This window comes from Protopterus annectens, chromosome 2.part1 (genome assembly GCF_019279795.1).
Source record: "Protopterus annectens isolate FY-2018-M chromosome 2.part1, PAN1.0, whole genome shotgun sequence".
NCBI classification, from domain to species: domain Eukaryota; kingdom Metazoa; phylum Chordata; order Ceratodontiformes; family Protopteridae; genus Protopterus; species Protopterus annectens.
The window spans coordinates 388,534,548-388,557,603 of record NC_056729.1 but is presented as its reverse complement, the minus strand read 5'-3'; the positions used below and the strand labels follow the sequence as shown (position 1 = coordinate 388,557,603).

The following is a 23,056-nucleotide window of genomic DNA, read 5'->3' as shown; positions in this document are numbered from 1 at the left end:
CTAAAGACCTGGAAGTTAACTGGCGTGAAAGCCAAACATTAACAGAAACGCTCAGGACTCTAGCACTTCATTAGGAAGGGGAAATAAGCGGAGTTGAAGAATGGCAGCTTCTCAAAACAGCATGCGTGGGGACTGTAATAAATGTGAGGCTAAGCCAGGTATGGAAGTAAGGTACATATGGAAAGCTGATGATGGGATGCAGAAGTGTAGTAAATTATCAAAAGAAAGTAGTAGTGCAGGACAAAGTGGGAGATAGAAAAGACTGACTAGACTAAGAAGGAATACTGTTTGTCCAACAAAGAGGCTGAGACAGCAGTTGTAATAGCAAAGAGCAAAGGATCAGAGGCACTCTGCCAGCATCTGGAAAGTGAATTGGCATATGGTAGGTTGCAAGGGAAAGACAGAAAGATAAAGGAAGTGAGTCATCAGACAACCTTCGTAAGAGATGCCAGCAGCAACCAGCTCACCAGGCCACAGGACATCAAAGGCAGCTGGAAGGAGTACTTCCAGCAGCTTCTGAGTAAAGAACCCCCCTCAGAAGCTGTTAACCTACTTTCTAGACCCAGACTACTATGAAAGAGGAAGGAAACCCCACCCTAGAAGATTAATTAATGAACTGCTGAATAACCCTGAATATGTTGCATTTCACTTAGCTGTTAGGCTGATGCATGCCCACGTTTATATTTTAATGCAAATAGTAATTAAATGTTTGCACATGTTTTAGTTAGGTGTTTCATACATCATTTACATGGCATATGTTTTCATTGCATTATGCACAGTTTAGTATGCACATACTGACAATATAAATAGATTTGAATATGTACTTAGATAATAATATTGAGATATATACATAGAATAGTTTCTTCATGTCTTTATACTCATAAGACGGATATCAAATATACTTTTAGACAGTGTGACATTATATTGCTTCAAGCAATTAAGTTTTTAATAAACGGAACCACCTATAATAATTTTTTGAGAATGACTATGGACATTTGATACATGCTCGTTCAGATGGTTCTTCTTTTATGTCTTTATCTGACATCATATGTTTACTTTGGGATAGCCGTGACTCCATGCCTTCCCAAGTGAACAGATCCTAATTAAAAAGAAATAACGCCAGCACATATATATTTTTTCACCTAAATAAGCGTCATTAAAGATATCTGACGTTAATCCTTAAGGCTGATTATGCTTAAACACCTCAGTATTAATGCTTAAGATGTGCGGCACCCATTTGAAATGAATGTCTTTAACAAGGCTATCTTTATTAAGATTTTGTTATCTTGGCGAATGTGACATATTGATTTGCTAGTTAACTGTGTAAGATTAATGAAAAAATGTTTCTATTTATAACGTATATTCATTGTATATACATATTTAAGGTCAGAGTATTTGTCCACAGGACGTCATTGCCTTTTTAAGAAAAGCTGTAACAATTTTAATTATTGCAATAATTGATTTATTTAATTGAATAATTGATGATTATTTCTGTATATAAAGGAATGGTTTTTATTGTTTGAATATAACCTGAAGCGCACCCGAGTGTGCGTGAAAGCGCTTGTTTCTCTCTATTAAATTGTGAGTTTTTATGTTCATGGTGGTTCCTTGCAGTTTGTTTTCCCACCCTAGAAGATGTAAGTACAGCACTAAGGAAAATTAAGTCAGCAAAAGCAGTAGGCTCAGATGACATCATGGCAGGTAATGATCAAGATGCTGAGTGAGGGGAGAAATGGCTCCAGAGAACGCTTAAACTTGTATGAAGAGAAATGTGTATAACAGATGACTGAAGAATAAGTACTGTAGTGCCAGTGTACACGAACAACAAGGACATTACAACTGTGGGCAATATAGAGGGGTCTCGCTCCTGTCACACTGCACGAAAGTGCTGGAGAGGGTGATTGATAAATGACTGCGCAGAGTAGTAGAAAGTAAAGGTAAGTGATGAACAGTTTGGAATTCAGATCAGTATGCAGCGCAACCAACCCAATGTTTGCAGTGATAAAAATCATTGAGAAGAAGCTAGAGATAGTCTAACTGGGCATTCCTAGACTTGGAGAGATCACATGACAGTGTTCCAAAATGCTCATTTGGGGAATTATGTGATGGTTCAAAATCCCAGAAGCAGTGGAAGAATTAGTGCAGGTTTATGTACGAGGACCAAATGATGTAAATTTGAACACTGCTTGGAATCAGAGGGGTTCCCCGTGGGAGTCGGTGTGCATCAAGATTCATTTCTGAGCCCACTGCTGTTAATACTGGTAATACACTACATTAGTAAATAGGTCTTGGGGGATAGATCAACAAAGCTGATACATGCAGATGGTTTGGCATTACAGGCAAACTCTGAACAATAACTTCAACAAATGATAGGAGAATGGAATGCAAAACTAAAGGCATACAGGATAAAACTGAATACAAATAAAATCTTTGTCATGGAAGCAATGGGGGAAATAAGAAGCTGAAAACTGAGATAGAATGAAAAATAGTACAATAGGTTAACAGCTTCAAGTATCTGGGAGCAGTGATTGAGGAGAGGAAAAGTCTGAATGAGGAGGTCAAAGCTAGAATTGGAAGGACTACAGCCAACTGACACAGTGCATCAGGCAGTGTGTGATGGAAGAATGCCAAATAAGCTGAAAACTAAGTTGTGCAAAGTGGTATGACCAGTGCTACTGTATGGTACCGAAACCTGGGTATGGAAGAGAAGGATAACTGAGGAAGCTAGAGGGGAAAGAGATGAAGTGCCTGAGTCAGGTGGTAAAATTCACCCTTTCATACAGGAAATGACATCAGAGCAGAAGCACAAGTAACTTCAATTGCAGAAAAGGTTAAAGAATACCAGTTTACAGCGGTTTGGGCTAGTGAGCAGAAAAACAAAAGACAATATGGTGAAGATGATGTGGGAGAGACTGGAAGAGGGCAAGAGAAAGCAAGGATGTACAGCAAAGATATAGATGCATTGTGTGAGAAAATCTGACAGTAAGGCATGATGACCATCAATGAAGGTAGAAGAGTGACACTACTGAGAGATAGTAAAAGTTGACATGACATGTCAACCCCGTCAGAAGTAGGAAAAAGGGGTTGATGATGATGTTTAATATCTTTATTTAAATTTTCTTCAAATTTTTCCTGATCCTGTCTCACACTAGGCCCTCGAATTCCAAAAGACTTGCTCTTTTTTTTTTTTTTTTTTTAATTTCTCCAAGTCTTTTGGGTTTCTAATACCATGATGGGAATGGACCCCATTCCTAAGTCAAAGTACAATTAAAGTTCATAAAATTAGTATTGTTTAAATCGTTGATGTCAGCCAAAAGTGCTCTTCGGAGCACCCACAATGTGCTCAGTAACAACATCTGCAATTCGTACAGAGTTGCATAGATTGGTAACATATCTTAATACGATTGTAGATTCTTTATTATAAGACCCGTTGCTCCTACTACTATTGGAACTGTCTGGGTATCTTTCTTCCACATTGCTCACGTTTCTGCTTGCAGATTCTGATATTTCATGACTTTGTCTCTCTCTGTATGCAAGACACTGTAGTCACTGGGTGTGGTGATTTCAATGATCAATGCTACTCTTGTCTTCTTTTCTTGAACCACTATATCCAGTTTTCTAGCTTCTGTCTTTTGAACTGTTGGTAATGGGTGGTCCCATGTGATATAAACTTCATCATTTTCTATGATACTTTGTGGCTCATGTTTCCAGTATTTTTCAGCCATAATGTTTACACAATCCCCAGTGCAAAAATGTTTCCACATTATTATGCCTTTCATTATACAGTCCTTCTGCCATTAGTATGTCGCAACCTGCAACAAGGTGTGCAACTGTTTCCAATTTGGTTTTACAAAACCTAAATTTGTCTGTTTCTCCCACATGTTCAAAGGACTTTGTAAACCAATGTGAACATAGCCCACTGTCTTGGGCTGCAAATATTAACCTTTCATCTCTTGGTTTAAATTCGCCTCTCCTTACCCATTCCTGCGTTCGTTCCTGATCAGCATGAGGTTCTTCCAGAAGTTTTCTATACTTGCAACTACATTTATGCTTTTTCCACGTCTTGCCTTCTCATCTGGTCCTTCACCTTGTATTCTTTCTTTTGTTTTTTGGCACATTCAGTTGCTGCCTGATTTTTATCCACTTCTGATTTGATTTCCACTCCAGCTTGACGTTGTTATGCTTCTTCTAAATTAAGCAGAGAAATTATCTTAGATTTATTTTCCTCATGTTTCAAAACTTTCACTATGTTTCGATCTTGTGAGGTCAGCAGATATGTATGGAGTCCCACTATTGCAGATCTATACATATAATCAATTTTAAGGAGGCCCATCACTCCTTCAGAACGGGGAATATATAATCTTGGTATGCACTGATTTTTATAAATCATTTGGTGAGCATGAAGCATCCTTCTTGTTTTCTTATCTAATCTCTCCATCACATTTTGGGGCCAGTCAGTCACTCCAAAACTGTAAGTTAGGACAGGAAAAGCAAATTGGTTTATAGCTTGAATTTTGCTCCTAGATGTCGGTGCTGATTTCAGGATTATTTTAAGTCTTCTGAAGTATTTCTTACTGAGTTTTATTCGCATTTGTTCATGTTTTATTATTGATTTTTCATCAATTCCCAAGCTTTTATACACTCCCTCTTGCTCAAGTTCTTTTATATCACATTCTTGTCCCAAACTGATGTTTTACTGATGTTGCAGTTTTCCTGCTTTAAAGGTTGCTTTTGTACATTTATCAAGACCAAATGATATTCCTATATCATTTGAAAAAGTTTTGACAACTTGCAGCTGCGCTTTCAGTTCATTTGTTAAGCTGCACAGTTTTAAATCATCGACAAAGAGAAGATGAGAAGTCTTTACACTTCGTTGTTTTCTAGGAGCCAAATTATAGCCATGACCTAAGCTATTAAGTAGACATCTTAGTGGGTTAAGGGCAAGACAGAATAGCAACAGTGACAGAGAGTCACCCTGAAATATCCCCCTTTGAATTTTTATCCCTGGGATAATAATATGTCCTTTATCATGGCATAATTGCAAAGTGGTCTGCCACTGTTTCATGGTCACTGTAATGTAGTCAATCAGTGTAGGGTGTATCTTATACATTTTTAAGCACTCTTTTATCCATGAATGTGGGATACCATCAAATGCTTTTTTGTAGTCAATCCATGCCATGCTTAGATTCTTCCCCTTTTTATAGTTCTCCACTATGACTTTATTTAACAACAAATGATCCTTTGTTACATATGACTTTATTTTATTGCCCTTTTGTTCTACTACCATAATTGAGTTTTCTTCTAAATGACTATAAACTCTGTCAGCATCGATTCTTGTGTATAGTTTATACATTGTCGGAAGGCAAGTTATTGGCCTATAATTTTTAGGGTAGCTTGCAGGTTCACTCTTAAGTAGTAGCATTGTTTTTCCTGTTGTTAACCAGGTTGGTGTCTGTTCGGGATGTGCATATAAATAGTTCTTACTCATGGCTAAATCATCATGCAAGGATGTTAATACTTTCAGCCACAAATTAGATGTTGCATCTGGGCCTGGGGTTTTCAAATTAGAGGCTTTTCTTAACTTTGTTTCAATCTCTCTGGCTGTTACTTCATATCATGCATCTTTGAACCTCTTATTCTTTCTTTAACTTATTCTTTCCATTTAGTGTCTTTGTGTTCCACAGGATCTTCATAGATACTTCTCCAAAATGTATCTATTTATTCTTTTTTTGGCGGTCTTTCAATTCCTTTTACCTTATTTCCCAATTCTCTATAAAACTTTTTTGGATCATCAATAAATTGCATATTTTGTACTTTTCCTTTGTTTATTTTCATATCTTCTAAGTCCTTCCGCCTGTGCTGAAAATTTTAGCTTATTTGCAGTAGTGCATGATGGATCTTGGTCTGTTCAAATACTGCACATTGGTTTTATCACATCTATTTTTGTTAGTATTTTGTTGATCTATTCCCTCTTCCATAATCTTCAAAAACAGTCTGTAAAAAACTTCTATAATCTTCTAACAGTGACACTTCTTGTCTTAACTGCTTTATAGTTTTCTGTATTTGATATTTCCATGATATTCGATTTCTCCCCTTCCTTTCCATCACTACCCAGTGTTCTTGTGGTAGAACTTTATCAGTTATTAATTTAGCTGCACACTAATATATCCTGTTTGCTTCTGTTATATCACATGGGTCTATATGAACAGTCCTAATTACTGTGTTAATTTGTTTTATCAAACTTCTGACTTTTGGGGTTTTATTAACCGTCTGCACTCTATTTCTTTCATTGGTCTTGATACATCTATGTCTGTTAAATCAAGCAACTCTTCTCTTAGCTCATTTTCTTCCAGACTAAGGGTGCATCCCTTGTTTTCCAATTTCTGTGGGGATTCTATAGCATCTTCCAGTGGCACATTCTCTTCAACTTCATCTCATGCCATCGGTTGCTGTATCATATGGGAACTCACTGGCCTATCACTCCTCAACATTGACTGCATCAGTTTCCATAGTTTCCTGATCCTTCCCTTGCTGTCTAGCTTTAAGTAAATGTTTAAACTGGTTTCATGTGGAAGGCTCCAGGTTATCGTCATATGGCACCTGACCAGTTGCTTCCTGTTACACTGATTTCCCCTTAATTTGGATATCCATTACTCTCTCCTGTTGTGGTGCTTTCTGAATTAGATTTTCTACACAGAATCATTCACTTTGCAGGTACTCCATGACCTCAGTTTCTATTTCTGTAACTTCTCCATTACTAATCTCCTTGTCTACTTTTCCTCTTTGTCTTCTTATTTTTTGTATTGTAAAGTTGTCCTTGTCTGGATTCCTTTGCCTGTATTTCTCATCAAATATCTTTGGTGCTGCCCTTTTTGTATTGGTTAATTTTGCTTTCTGCTTTGCATAAATATTACACCATATTAAATGTCTTTTTTTCTTTCCCATGTCCATATGTCTTCTTCAGATTTTTCTTGATCTTCCTGTTTCTCCCTTCTGTGGGGACTCGCTCCATCCTGCTGTGATGTAACCTGTGCTAGGCCTTCTGCATCAAATCCTTCATTTTGCAGGCACTCCATAACTTCAACTTCTATTTTTTTTTTACTTCTGCTTTACTAATCTTTTTTTCTACATTCCATCTTTATGATGCTATTTTTATATTGTGAAATGTTCCATATCTGGATGGCTTTGCCTGTATTTTTCTTCAAATATCTTTGGAGCTGCCTTCTTCACATTGATTAATTTGGCTTTCTCTTTTGCATAAATATTACACCATATCAAATCTCTCTTTCTTTCACATGTCCTTATTTCTTTTTTATACTTTTTAAAACAAAATGAAAACTCCAGCAAAGCCTGAACTTCCACTGAGTGACCTCCCAAACCTCTTATATCAGAGGCATATGAGATATATGCAGATGACCCTTATGAACATCAGGTGTTTCAGCTGATTGGCGATTCTGAACGGCCATAACTTGTTTTGTTGTTTTAATGGACAATTTCAGGCCAATAAAGACAAACCCCACTAGCTGTGGATATGTATATTTCGGCCTTGTTATGACCTCATCAGCACAGCACAAGCAGAGTGTTTGACTAAGCATAAGAAATACAGGGCTGTTATACCCAGCTGATGTCTATTATCATTAGGGTCACTTGCAAAAATATCCCAAACAACAAACTAAAACAATATGTGATGTTCATAAGGGTCATTTGCATATATCCCATGTGCCTCTGATACAAGAGATTTGGGAGGTCACTCAGAGGAAGTTCTAGCTTTGCTGGAGTTTTCATTTTGTTTTTACTGATTGGTTTTACAGGGACCTTCTCACTTATTGTTTTAGTTTTTTTTTTAATACTTTTTAAAATCTCTTGGTTTTGTTTATAGTTTTGCACTCCTCAGATGCTTGGTCAAGGTTTCTTGGTCTAAATACTGTTTTTCACAAATCTGTTGTATCAATGAACACAAATTTTCATTTGAAACTTCTGACAGTTTTTCTTGCAGAAGTATTTTTCTTTCCTCTAATTTCTCTCTTAATCGTTTTCTATATCTTTTGTCTGAAAATTTTGGGCTTTTTGCATAATAGTAACAATACATAATTTGTTTCTTATCCTCAATAGTCCACTTTATCGTCTTTATGGCTCTTCTTTGGCCTATCCGTTTTTGTGATTTTTGTGGACTGCTACTTCCTTCTACAACAGGGGGGCCATTCTCCCCCTGGGCCTGGCCCCCATTGTAAGAATGTTTCCGTATTTTGAGGATTCTACACTGTTATCTTTCCCAGTCCTGCCACCAGTGCGCTTACCAGGATTAGGCTCTTTTTAACCTGTGTCTTATGCACCCAGCTATCTTTCTTTAATTTTTAACCTACTTCTGTTCATGATCTATGCTATATAAATATAGTCTATATATCAGTGTCGCCTTGGTGAGATTTTTGTAAAAACAGGGTTCATCTCGTGAAGATACTCACCAAGACTTGAGGATGAATGACTTTCAGCACTACTACTCTGCTTTGCTTGCTGACTTTTCATATCTCCATTCGGACCGCTCTCTGTGTAAATGGCTTACTGTGGTATAAGGTCTGTTTATAAAACAGGCTTACACTGAGAGCAAGTATTTTTCAATTGGGCTCTTTGTTTATCTGCCCAGTTTATTTCTGTTTTCAAAGTTCAACCTTGTTTCTAGTTTTTATATTTTTTCTCACTGATCTTAATTAAGTGTAAATGTCTTGTTCTTGAAGAAATGTATCCTCCTGACCTCATGTGCTTAGATACTGATGTTAAGTGTTCGTTTTTTTGATGGTTTGCATTCAGTTTCCCTTTCAAAACTTGCCACTTTCCTTCTGGTGATCTCAGTATTTATGCACTGTAAAATAACTCAAAGATCAGCTGTTATATTGAAAGTTGTTTGCTAGCTATCAGAACTTATGGAAAGTTGCTGCTTATAAGCTCAGGGCTATTAAAAAATGTTTTGCAGATGCATTTATTGTGCTATATTGTACGGACTGGCACTCTATTTCTAGAAGGTGGCTAGTGTGACTGGCCTTTGCTTTTCTGATGTGCTTTCCATAAAGTACTTTAAGCTTGAAGTATTTTAATATATAAAATTAGATTTTTAACAACATGCTTTTTGTCTTGTGTAATTTTGTTAGCCCATATTCTGAATGGCATTAAAAATATTTTGTTTTTGTATTTTACCTTTGATAGATCCCATGTTACCAGTTTTGTTTACTTTTGATACAGCTGTTTTTGAGATATCATAATATATTTATTGTTACAAAATAACAATTTTTGTATCACAGAAAATGTATTGTGGATATTTTTCAGGTGCTTCTTCCAGCAGCTGGACTGTTACAGTTGCAAGATGTGAAAAAGGCTTGCTGTGATTTCCTGGAATCCCAGTTACATTCCACCAATTGCTTAGGGATTCGAGCTTTTGCTGATATGCACGCATGCACAGAACTTCTGAATCGTGCCAACACATATGCTGGCAAGTACTATTTCAGCCTTCAAGAAAATTAAAGTAAATAATTATAAACAACTGTGTTCAGCGAAATAATCTGTCAGTATTTACAATAAATATTTGCTGCATATTGAAGATAAAGTTCAGCTATATCAAAGTGATTTAACAACTTTAATAAAGAAATTCTAAGAAACAGCATCAGTTGATAAACAATTAGAATTCATTACTTGGTAGTTGATGGACTTCTTTCTATATCCATCCTTGCAGAAAATATTGAATTAGCTGCATTAAGGAGAACAGCTCAGAATTAATTTGATTAGAAAATAACCAAAATGTAGTTCTTAGAAAAATGTTTGGTGTTTGCATTGAGCAGCATGTTAGGTTAACCCTTTTGTAGCCACTTTATGGTAAGTATGTCCTGTATAAATGTAATTTTTAGCATAGTTTTTGGTTTCATTTGCATTCATCTTATAAATGTACAATTTTTATAGTTTTGCTCATTTTAAAAGCATTTACAAGCAATCTGATGTTAACCATTTCAAGGTTTCATTGCTGTTTTTTAAATAACCCAATGCACATTCAGTCTCTTTCCCCGAGAGAAAAACATGTTCCAGTATTACCGGACATAGGTTTTTAGTTAAGTAGGTAACTGCCCTGTACAACAACATCCAGCTGACGGGGGAAGCAATCATTAGCTGAAACTGAGGGGTTGGGAGGGTGGCCTAATGGTTAAGGTGTTTGCCTTACAAACACAAGTTACAAGGTTTGAGTCTCACAAGGGATAATTGGCTAGGCTTAAAATGGCTCGCAAGGGCAGTTAGCTAGTATTAATCTGTGAACCTCTGTGAAAATGTGAAAAATGACTATGTTCCTTCTCCACAGGACTAGGTAAGGGTTCTTCTGTCAGCAAAGCAGGCCCAGTTATATGCTTCAACTACAGCTTCCACATACATGTGTATATGTACATACATATATATGTATATGATGTCTTTGATAACCAACATGATAGAACAGCTTACATGTTCAAGTGGTCTCTTCATTTTCCAGATATACAGACTTGTTCAGACTCTGCATATTGCCTGATTTGGTCAACATATTTCATAGAATCATAGGAAGTTACTAAGTAATGACCCTAGGACCCTTACAAACCTAGCCAAGTTCTACCCTTATTTCCATGATCAGCACCTATTGCCTGTGTCCAAGAGAGACACAGGTGGAACCCCCGCAATGGATTTACAGTTAACCATCTAGTCGTCCAGAGTGCATCTGAAGAGGGCCAATGAGGTGCTCTGTTTGACATGATATGGAAGTCTGTTCCAAAGGTGTGGTAACCTCTGGGACACAAATCTGTCTCTCCAGCAGGTTCTATTAATGTCACATAACAGGTTAAGGTTTTTAAAGCAAGTAACCTATGTACCATTTGACTTATGGATATGCAGCATTTCCAGTAAAGCAAGGTCAGAGATTGCCTTGTATGCAAGGCAGTGATCACCTCTGAGTAGTCTGTATGAAACAGAATAAAGTGACAGTGGCTTCAAATGATCCACATAGGACAAATACTGAAGACCTTGAATTTTCCTTGTGAGGAACCTTTGTGGTCTCTCCAATTGCTGCAGGTGCTTGGAAAGGTACATAACAAAAGGGGACATTGTACTTGATTGTTGGCCTGATGAGGGAAGAGTACAGGGTGATTATAACTTCTTTTTTTCTGGGGGCAGTGCCCTTAACTTATGAGATGAGCAATATAGAATGCCCTTCTTACCACTGTGGCGACAGGTCTATATCACTTAATCGAATACTTCTTTATGTGAATACCTCTTTATTGAACCATTTTATTCGAATGTTCTATTCATCAAACTCTTTTATTGTTGAAGCGAATCTTATCGAATGATTTTTTCTTGGCCCACATCAGGCACATAATGCATGCTGTAAAATATAGCTTTAATTTACGTAATAAATTAGCGGTGTTGTATAATGTTGTTTAAATTGTACTGTAAGAAGAAGGTCATAGATAATGCACCACCTTTGTGCAAGGAGATAATGGTGGCTGTTTTCCATTCAGCTGGAATGAAGCTGGTGCTTAGACTATGATTGAAAAGAGTACCCAATGGTGTTGCTCATTGTTGTTGGAGCCCATGTAGGATGCAGTCTGGTATGGTATCAGGTCCCATAGATGCTGTGTTTTTGGCATTTGAGAGAGAGGGCATTTACAACCTGCTCTTTAGAGTTACAGGGTAGGGGACAGGTGATTGGGGTGGCATGGGGTATGTGTGGCAGACACAGGGGAGTGAAGTTTTCACAGAACCTGTCAGCCAGCAGGTTAGCTATATCCACAGGCTTCAGTATATGTGGTATCATTGACTACCAGTTCTGCACAAATCTGGGCCTTTCCTTTTAGGTTATGGATTTGGATTTGTAGTTTGCTTTGGAGGACTTCACAAGAAGTCTTATTTGCTTGTTTAAGCTGAGGAGGGAGTGTTTCCAGTTTAGGGCTCCCACCATCTTACTCTTAGACAGCAATTTCTACCTGTTAGTGGCAGTTGTCCACCAGGCAGGTTTGTTCTTCCTTGAGGAGCTTGTTGTGGTCCTATCATGTATGGCCAAGTCAATGCAGTTATACAGGTGTTTGTATAAAGTATTGGTGTAGAACTTGGCATATTTGCCAGTTCCATCTGAGGGGGGAGGGGTGCAGTGAAGCCATTTATACCATTCCATAAGAGGTTATAATCTGCTTTTGAGAAGTTTTTTAGTGTAGCTGCTGCTGGGGTGAGGGGGGTCAGGTGTGATAGTTACTTCAAATGAGACTGATTTGTGGTCCGATCTCATCAGGGAAGACCTCACAGTGGGGGTGCTATAGTGGTCTGCTATATTGGTAAGCACCAGATCCAGGATGTTGGCACTCTTTGTGGGGGTGTCAACCAGCTGTTCCAGGGCATTGGAGTTAACGAAGTTAAAGAACCTTTCACAAGTGAGTTTGGACACAAGTAATTTACCTAGTCAGTGGATAAGTAGTTAGTCACCCAAAACAATGGTGTTTAGATGTATCTTGATAGACTCAAGTAGATCTAAATAGGCAGAGTGGGTGTCCAGATTCATGGAGGGGGTGCTTTAGGTGGCACTGACTTGAATAGGTGTCCTACTAACAGTTAATTGCACCTGAAGTATCTCCAGGGAATCATACTGTTTAACCAATCCGGAGGTGCATTTATCTTTAATGAATATTGGTACACTACCTCCTTTAGTTTTCACGCCTTCAGTTTGTGGTATGAACATGTGGAAGGAGATGTAACCCAATATGGCTGGGGTGCTCTCCACAACCTTGAACCAGGTCTGTATGACTTCACAAATGTATTCATCTTCCAAGGTGAGGACTGCTTCCAGTGAGTGCAGTGTCATGTTAAGACTCCTAGTGTTTAGCAGCATAACCTTGAGGTTGTCTTTAGATGGAGTTTTTGCATTGGAAATTTTATCCTTGAAACACTGCCTAAAAAAGGCACTATCTGGGTGGTAAGAGCCTTGGCCAGTAGCCATAATCCTAGGGGTGAGAGATAAGGAAATTCACCCCGGGGATCATGTCAGTCGCCCTGCTAGACAGGGGCCCAGACAAGTAAATATTGTGGGAAGAAATTTCCAGGGAATTGTTATGGCTAGGCTTGCATAGGCCTTAGGGCCGATAGCCTAGTACCAACCTATGAACCTATGAATACCATCTGTGGCAAAGCATCAAAGTCTGTCGATCATGTCATACCAGGTTGAGAGATACTGGATCCCCTTAAAATGACGCCAGGAACTAAGCCAGTTATTGAAGTCAATGATTTTCTCTTTGTACTGAGTCATCATTCTAGGTGACGGTAAAATGTTGCTTAAGGTTAAGGACATACCTGCCTGAGACACACAGTCCAAGATCTCAGTCATGTCTCTCTTCGTTTAGTCCAGAGAGGTATGTCTCAAGTTGTTCACGCCATCATGGATTATGGCAGAGTCATAACAGTACCTGTTGAGAGACTTGAATGCATGTGTGATATGGTGTATCCTGGCATCTGACAGACAGCTGGTTGTGACCTTTTTCTTATCCAGCCTGGTGAGAGGGGCATCTTTGTCTCACGATGGAATCACCTGTGACTAATATGTTTTGTGTTTTGCCTTAAGGGCTCTACAGGTGAAACATTGGTTAGTGAGCTGTTATGGGTATTGTATTCTACAGAGGAAGTATTATGTGTAGCATGCTTGTGTTTGTGTTTGGGAGGTCTCTGGTGTTTAGGTATGTTTCTGGTGAGGACCTCCACATATGTAGCTGTGTGTGATATGGGTTTGGGTGGCGTAGGAGGTGAGATGTGTGCATGTATGAGCCATGACCAGTAACCATAACTTAAGGTTCAAGTTCAAAACAACTTTTTAATTATGCAATGACCTATTTAAGACCTTAACTGTATCTTAATTCTCCAGTTGAAAAACACAGCCTTGCATATTTGTCAAGTGTCTTTCTGGACACAAGCTTCTATGTGTTTTTTTTTTTTGTTTGTTTTTTTTTAACTTCCAGATCAGTTAGAAGGAAGGTAAATGTGGATCTGGCCTTCTCGGCAAGCATTTCTGCTAGAGATGAAAATTTAGCCATTTGATGCATAATTTTGTAGATTTGTCTGGTAATTTGGCACACCGGAAAGACTGTGCTGTTGGACCAAAACCTTGCAGCAGTCTTTGAATTTTATTCTTCACAGCTTACTTTTACCTATTGTGTGGCTTTGACCAAATCATTTAAACAGACGTTGCTCCCAGTTTACCTTTGAAAAGGAGTATGGGTTGGCCATTGGGCTTACTTGGATAAGAGGTACACACATTTTTTTAATAAGAATGGTGACACACTTGATTGCACAGTCTCGTTCTAATTTTCTTCACCCATTCTTTCAAAGTTAGAAGATGTTTAGATTTGGGTTAATAAGCAGCCTTTATGCAAATTGTCATTAACTACTTGGTAACGTAACATCGTTCAGTACAGTGTACTGTAGTTTACGTGGAATTGTATAAGTACAGATTATTTTTAAGAAAAAATCTGCACATTAGTGTTTAGGAAATAACGTTCACCAGCCATAGTGCACTGAACTTAAGTGACTATTTTCCAACATGATCTGATGAAAAGTATTGAATACACAAGATCTTTTTTAAAATACTGGGACAAAGTAAGGTGTGTTTATAAAGCAGTGCTGTGTATCGTTTTCGTTTGCTAACGAATAGAAATGCAGTATGAGCAGAGACCGCAGGTACAAGAAAGGATTAATGCTGGTAGAAGGATAATTAAGGTAAATTGAGTATAGGTGTTGTAGGAGGTGGCACATTGTGTATGAAAGAGGGGAGTAATGAGAAATTGCTGTGGTGAAGAGACTTTTGTTGTTGAGAAAGTGTGTATGCTGTGGTGAATGTCCAGAATGTCGTTCTTGTACTCTGAATGAGCTGTAAGGAAAGATAGGAAAAATAATTGCTATGAAGTGCAAATGATGAAGGGAGGGGCAGTGGAATGACACAGAAGATAACTGATCCAGGTGTTGGGCTTGGAAGCTGCACTAATACCTTTCAGACTTTCAGTGCAAGAAATCTGGACAGAGCCAAAAATAATTGGGAGACATTTTAAATCTTGCTCTTATAAACTTAGAAGTAGCTATATAATAATAAGTGCTATATTAACATACATTTTCTGGAGGATATGAAGCCTAAAACTCAAACGTCTGTCGTTATTCAGTGACTTCAGGCTTCAGAGATTTGCCAAAAAAGCACAGATTTCATAAGGAATGGGCCAAAAATATGAAGCAAAATTCTGCGGAAATCTGTACAGTTGAGAGGTATGCGTGCACTTTGGTGAAGCATCTACACCAATCAAAGGGGAAGGAAGAGTATATGGGAAAAGTAAAGGAGTAACGCGGATAGTTCTACAGAAGTATTAGGCAAGGGTAAAACTTTTGCAGTGTAATAAAAATTACAGTAAAATGCTAGATATTTTTGCAAAAAAAAAAATACAGAAAAGAAAGGGACCACTATACCTGTCAACCTCTTAGAACAAAAAATCTGGACAAAGCCACAAATAATATGGTGGAAAATAGGGACACACTTTAAATATTGCTCTTAAAAACTTAGAAAGTTAATGGACTAACAGGTTTGTTTGTATAACAATGAATTTTCTGAAGGATATAAAGTCTGAAAATCAGATGTCTGACATTATTTTCTGACTTCAGTTCTCAATGATTTGCCAGAAAATTACAATTTTATGAGAAACGGACCAAAAATATGAGTAACAAATGTGAACATTTTGCGAAAATCTGGACAGTTGAGAGGTATGGACCACTGTCCTTAAATAATGCTTTTCCTGCTGTAGCTTCATTTAGTCAAATAATTGATAAATTCAGGAATAAAAAGTGAACTTCTTAAAAAAAGAACAGTTCTAAAACTTAATGAACTGCTCCAGTGACAGATACAGTTCCACAATCAAGTTAAACTTTCAGGGTTGTGGAAACGTGCTTTGGGGATGTGACAGTATTGGTGGAGCAGTTTTATGGTGTTCTACAACAGTATTGCAGTGATTTACACCAGTTTTACAGCTTCATAAAAAGGTTTGTGTCCTGAATGTTATGTAGCGCATCTCACATATGTAATGACCTTGTCAAAGATTGCAACATGTATGCATGGTGGGTACTCTTTGACAGCTGCTGTACTTTGATCAAATTAAACTTAAACCTTACAGCTGACTCTGTTTGCTCTTATCAAACAGTATGTAAAAATGGTTAATTACTTGTTAACCTCCCAGTATGTTTGTGAGTAATGCTTATGTATTTTATTGAAGTAAATGTTGCTTGGAACTGAAATGTAAACCAAATTAAAACACAGTAAACATAAAACAGTACCTTTCTGTACTTACTTATGTTTATTTTTCTACTCTGGGAGTTTGACATGGGGAAGTTAAGACTATTGCTGTACCTGGATGCTGAAACACTCCTAGGTTTGGTTCATAGCCTCCATTTGCATACTGTGTCTTTGAGCAAGTCACTTAACCAGATGTTGCTCCTGAGAAGAGACTGTATACAGCTGGTTTACCTAGTTAAATGTATTTTAGTTGGTAGGGTTATATTATTTTTGTGCATTTGTATGTGCTTGTTAAATGTATTCTGAAACTGGCCTGCATATTTAAAAAAGTGTTTCTATACATTTTGGGGCATGCACTGTGCTGTTTAAACATGTATTAGCTGACTTTTCCTGCATGTATAATATTTAATTTGCTCTTATATAAGCCTCTGCCATATTCTTACTATAGTCCTTTCAGGATTAAATAATTTGTGCTAAGAAACTTCAGGTCTCGCTTCTGCATCAAGGCAAATTGTTTTCCTTCTACTCACACCTTTCCGTTTTTTGTGCCTATGAAATATGTACTGTACTCTTAGTTTATTAATGAATTTGATAGGCTTTATCACCACCATATAGTTACTAATATTCCTTTCATTCTCTTGTTCTGTAGACTGGCCATACACTCCCCATTCATTTGAAGCATAACTAGGGAGGGAAGGGTAATAAAATGGGAAGAAGCCAAGAGGACATTTGGACTGCAGGTTTGAGACTGCCTTCTGCTGTTAAAAAGGAGTAATTAGTAGGGAATATAGAATATTGCATGATGGGCTGCCACGGTAGTGCAGCGGTTAGTGTTGTCGCCTCACAGCAAGAGCTTCTCCAGTTCGATTCTCAGCTGGGGGTGCCTTCTGTGCGGAGTCTGCATGTCCTCCCTGTGGTCGTGTGGGTTTCCTCCGGGTGCTCCGGTTTCCTCCCACATCCCAAACACATGCAGTAGGTGGATTGAACACACAAAATTGGCCCTAGGTGTGAGTGTGTGCCTTCTGTGGAGGGTTGGGCGCTGTGCTGGCAACTCGACACTGTAAAACTTCACTGCCAATCACTTAGCGGACAGGTGATTCGCTGTGGCGACCACTAACCGGGAAAAGCCGAAAGAAGAAGATAAAATATTGCATGATAACTATTAGGAACCAGTCAGAGGAGGTTAGAAAAGATTGGGAAGAGACTGAATGAGCGTTTCAAAAGGAGACAATGGGTTAACATATATAACTCCCAAATATGCAACAAAGTCTTAGATTTAGAATTTTTGTTTGGAAGTGTTTGCATAGGTACTTTTATACCCCAAGCAGACTCCAAAGAATTTTTCTTCAGGTAGATGGCAAATGTTGGAGGTGTGATGGGGAGAAAGAGGTAACTTACAACATGTTTTTGGAGTGTAATGAGTTGACAGACTTTAAAAATTCCCCACAGATAACTGTCAGAAATATTAGGCAAGTAAAGAGGTGTAAAAAAGGAAATTTTTTTTGAGCTGGAATGCAGAATCTGAATTGCCTAAACATAGTAGTTAAGTTTAATTGTGGTGGCTGCCAAAAAACAAAAATTACTAGAAAATTGAAATCAAAGTCTAATCCAACTGTATTTTAGAGTAGTGAATTTTGTAAAACAGATAAAATAAACTGTAGTTATGTAAAATCTTATCATAACAGTGGCTGTCCTTCTCTTCACTGTTGCCGTATCCAATACAGAAGGGAATCTCCTGCCCAGGGCAGCCTGACACTTGGCCAGTATACAAAAGCCTAATGGTCTTCTGTGCACCGTATGTCAAACTCATGCTCCCTGTATGTAGGGCATAAAAGGGACGTATGGACGCAACTACCCAGAAGAGAACAGTCTCCACAAGTCAAAGGAGTCCATGCAAAAATCCATAAGGAAAAAATGCAGAAGAAAAGGGGGAAACTCAACCAGAAGGAAATCTAAAACAAAAACCAGAACAAACAAGAGGGGAGTTGGAGGGAGGGAGCAAATACTGCTACAGTGAGGAGAAGGACGTTTACTGTTATGGTAACATTTTACACAACTGTACTATGTCCTTCTGTATCTCTGTTGCAGTATCCAGAACAGACAGGAGAGTATAAAAGCTCAAGAAACAGAATGGGTGGCGGAAGGCTGAGAAGAGCCCTCAACAAACCCACATAAAATGGCTTCAGCAAAATCTGCTCTAGCCCTAGAAACCATATCCAACTTGTAATGCTTAGTAAATGTGCATTGAAGACCAAGTAGCAGCTTCAAGGATGGAACTGATGTTCAACTCCTTGGAGAAGGCAGCAGCCATAGTGGAATGAGCTCTAACAGAAGTGGAGAAAGATTTTCCATGAAACGTATAGCAAAAAGAAAATGACCTAAGAAATCCAGAAGTAGATGGTTTGCTTAGAAACAGCAAAATGTCCTGTGATGAAAGGAAACAAAAAGTTGATCAGACTTGCGAATGTCCTTAGTTTATCCAAATAGTACCTGAGCTGTCTCTGCAAATTCAAGGTATGCAGAACCCTCTCACTAGCAGACTGTAAAGGGAAAAAGGAAGGGAGTCGTACCAACTGATTCAAGGACATCCATCAAAACACTAGCTGAATGGTTAGAATACTGGTCTATTAAACCAGTGATCACAAGTTCAGATCTCATCAAGACTTCTACTTGAGCTTTAAAGGACAGTTAAAGGAAAACTCCACCCTAGAACTAACTAAAAAAGCCTGTTTGATTAGGCTTGGTATAATGGTTAAGGTGTTTGACTACCAGCCACACACACAAAATACAGACAACTCATTTACTACATTGGGCATAAAAGAAAGATTAGTGCGGACAGGACACCTACCCTATCCCTGTGAAAAACCAGAGGAGGAGGAACGGCCATAAGGGCCTGGAGCTCAGAATCCTTCCGAGTAAAAGTAAGAGCCAGCAACAAGACAGTCTTTCAGGTACAATGTTGCAAAGAAGCAGAATCTGCAAGCTCAAAAGGAACCTGAGTCAGTTTTTCCAAAACAAAATTAAGGCTCCAAGGAGGAGGAATAGCTTTCCTTGGAAGCCTAATATGCAGGCCGCCTTTAAGAAATTGTTTGCCCTCAAAACGAGAAGCCAAAGGAGGATTCAAAGGCAGACTATCAGAAATGGCTGACAAATGGGCCTTCACAGAAAAATAGGCTCGGCCAAACTGGAGCAACTCACACAAGTAAGAGAGGACCAGATGGACCCCCACTGAAAAAGGGTCCTGGTTAAGAGCATGGCACTGGACAGAAAATCTTTTCCATTTGGACGTACACTATTTTCTGAGGGTTTCCTTGCCTCCTGCAAACCCTGAACATGTCCTCAGAAAAGAGCTGCCTGAAAGGAATCAAAAAGCTATAACCTACGATGTCAGTTGAAGAGTGGACAGGTGAGCATGGAGGTGAAGTCAAGAATAGCACCTCATGACAGACCGAAAAGCCGCAGACCTATAAGAGGCAACAGCAGCATCATATCTACACTTAACAGAGTAGTGTGCCACGTGAAAGCAGAACCTAAAATGGATAAGGCAGAGGATTTGCCTTTATAACCAGGGAGATCAGAAATAACCTGATAAGCCTGCGCAGTCAAGGCCAGAGTATACCTGGTCATGTGGGTCTGGCAATTAACAGTCCTAAAAGCCAAAGTAAAAGTAGTATAAACTTTAACAATCCTCTTCGTTGTCTTACTATCTTTATCAGAAGGGAAAAGGTTGTAAGAGTGCAAAAGCTTAGAAGGTTTGTCCGAACAGACTGACACCAAAGCAGGATCAGCAGAAGGACATTTAAATAAAAATTGAGAATCCTCAGGAATATTATAGAACCTATCAGGTTTCTTAGGAGAAGGCGCTGGGAATCAGGAGACTTAGAAGCAGCAGTGAAGGTATCTAACAAGTCACCCAACACAGGAGGAACTGATGAAGGTTTAGGAGTATCCACCTTAAGCAACTCATAATAGCCTCTCTGAATATCAGACACTTGAGAAGAATCCCACTTAAAGTAGTCCATCATTCTAGCAGTTGTGTCCCCCAAAGGAGAATTCCTCAAAAGGAGACAGTGGGCTAACAGGCTCCTCTTCATCAGAACCATAAGCCAAATGCAAAGGGATCTGTGAAGAATAGAACAAAGACCACTTCATCATTCACTGAAGCCTCATCCAAGCTGTTTAATAGGGGTAGAGGTCCAAGGAGGAGCAGGTACCGAAACCCCTTGAAGAGACATTAGAGCCATCAAGGCAGAAAACAAGCCTTGAGTAAACTCTTGCCATTCCATCTGAGGATCCTTAAGATGGATCAAAACATGCTTCAGTTTTTGCCTTTTCTTGGAAGGGACATCAGCCCTAACAAGTATTGAAGGTTCTGACCCTTGGCGAGATTCGATAAGAGAATCCAGAACTTCCCCCCTGATCAGTGTCTGCAGAATTCCTCTAGGACCCTCTGAAATAATCAACCATGGTTCCCTCTAGAAATCCATAACAGACATCTGCAAAGCCTCAGAGGATGTGGGAAAAGATGGAATCATGTTTACCTCCAGGGGTTTGCTGCAGAGGAATCTGATGTAGATGCCGAATGACCTAAACACAGCAACATATTTCTCTGTCATGTATGTGTTCCAGTTGTCTACCCACTTGGTGACATAAGTGTTTATGGACACTTGTGACAGTATCTCTGTAATATCTTGCTGTTGATTTGTGATATTTTTGTCATCATGCGTGCCTTTGGTAACCCTATTGAAGACAGCGAACAGATGTTACAGGCATGATGTAGCCTGAACAAATGAAACATGGGTGTAGTACACAGTCAGAATATTACCAGTGTTCTTTTAGAGAAGGTCCATGATGACTCTTGTCCTACCTCAAGAGAGGAGAGTCAGGGTGGATCTATAACTCCATGCATCAAGTGATGATCCCCCAGAGTCAGAAGGATGCATGTTGCTGTACACCCTTCTATAGGAACATCGGCTCTCTGGAGGCCGTGTTGATATATGGATCCAATTGTGTCCGGTAGGTTTTAAGTCATGCTATAGGCAACCTGGGATGTTGTCAGGGCCCATTGCTTCTGTGTTATTAGCCACAGAGAATGCACAGATGTGCCGCTCTCCTGAGAATAAAAATTGAGTAATGTTTGTATGTATACTTTGGCTGATGGCCAGTGGCAACAGGGTGGTGACATGTGAGACAAACTGTCAGCCTGCAGATTCCTCTGGGTGGGTATGTCTGCTGACATCCACACACAGATCTGGGCATAGTTGTGTATTCTATTTAACATGTCATATGTATTGGAATAAATTATTTGAGACAAGACCACCATACAGTCTTGGTCATTCATCACACTGTTGCTATGCACACAGTCGTATAACTGCACCAATGTCACATACTTACATCATTTGCACAGCATATGCCTGTATGTCTTTGACTAGCCTGATGTCATATCAGGACACATTAGAGATCAGTTTGTGGCTCATTCAAAAGACTTCCTGACACAAATGCTAATAGTCGCACAGTGGTGCTGCTGACCATCTCGGTAATCCTTGGGTGTAGCAACATACAATGAATTCCACAAGGTTCCATTTGCATCGAAGCATGTGATACACTGGTTGTGTATATCACAGCATAACAACCATGTGTATGAGACTAGACTTATGTGACCATGTAATTAATATGGAATGATATTGATGTCCGTCAAAGAACATTTAATGATGGTATGTAGACGCACACACACCTGTGCCAAACTGCAAGTGTCACTGTGATGGCGGAATGTGAACCATGTAGAAGGTTGATCTGCTCCACTACAAAAACACATGTCCTAGTACACCACCAGTATATACATAACTGTGTATTCTACCATGTCGACATTTCTCAGAAGGCATATTACTACAGCCGTTATGGAAGGAGCATGTAATGCAATGGCATCAATGCCCATAAATACATTGGCTGACATCACAGATTGTAAGACCCTTTTGTAGCAGTACTGTACATAGACACCTCAATATAGCACATGTCAATGTCAACAACATTGACATGTCAACCATTCATAGGGCATTATTAGGCTAATGGCCAACATCACACGAAATCCTAGCCATTATTATATGCTTTAAAAAAATCCCTGCATCTATATTATAGAACATAATGGGGCTGTTGTGTGTATGTGTATACTTGTTTGATTTTATTACATCCTGCCACTGCTCATGTGGAACATGTGCACTACACCATGACAGCATTAGCAGTCATGTGTGCAGTGGTCTTGAGATGGCATGCAGAGGCTCATGGAAGGAGACTGCTTCATGATCTATATATGCATATTTGACATGAGGATATTGTCCACTTCTCTGCAGGAAGGATGTCATGTGGCCATTGTAAAAAGGAGGATGGTGAATGCATGGCGCTAAGTGAAAGGTTTTCTAAGTGGTAGTGCAGTGAAGAATAATTTATGGCCTTAATGTACCACCAACCACACACACACACAGCAGTAGACTGGGCCTGATTTGAACATTACATCTGTGTAGGTATAGAATATGAATGCCATGCAATGTCACAGTAGCAACACAACATATGTCTGACTGTAACACTGTCGCATTGCACTTTATAGATTATGATAGCATCACTGAATGCTGAGGAGAACATGTTAGGAGGGGTGTAGGGTATGGATGTGGAGTCACATCCGTATGTAAAAGTGTATCAAAAGTGATAGGTGTATGTACAGACATACTAGACACCTTCTGTCAGAGTAGAACCCCTATA

At 38.9% G+C, this 23,056-nt stretch overlaps 1 protein-coding gene across 2 annotated transcripts in view; it reads left to right on the top strand.

Moving 5' to 3' along the window:
- The window catches only part of KLHL2 (kelch like family member 2), a 1,417,988-nt gene that overhangs the window by 635,156 nt on the left and 759,776 nt on the right, over positions 1–23,056 (top strand). For both annotated transcript variants that reach the window (XM_044062211.1, XM_044062210.1), the window contains one exon: positions 9,319–9,481. In XM_044062211.1, the coding sequence (XP_043918146.1) occupies positions 9,319–9,481 (163 nt within the window). The remainder of the gene's footprint in view (positions 1–9,318; positions 9,482–23,056) is intronic.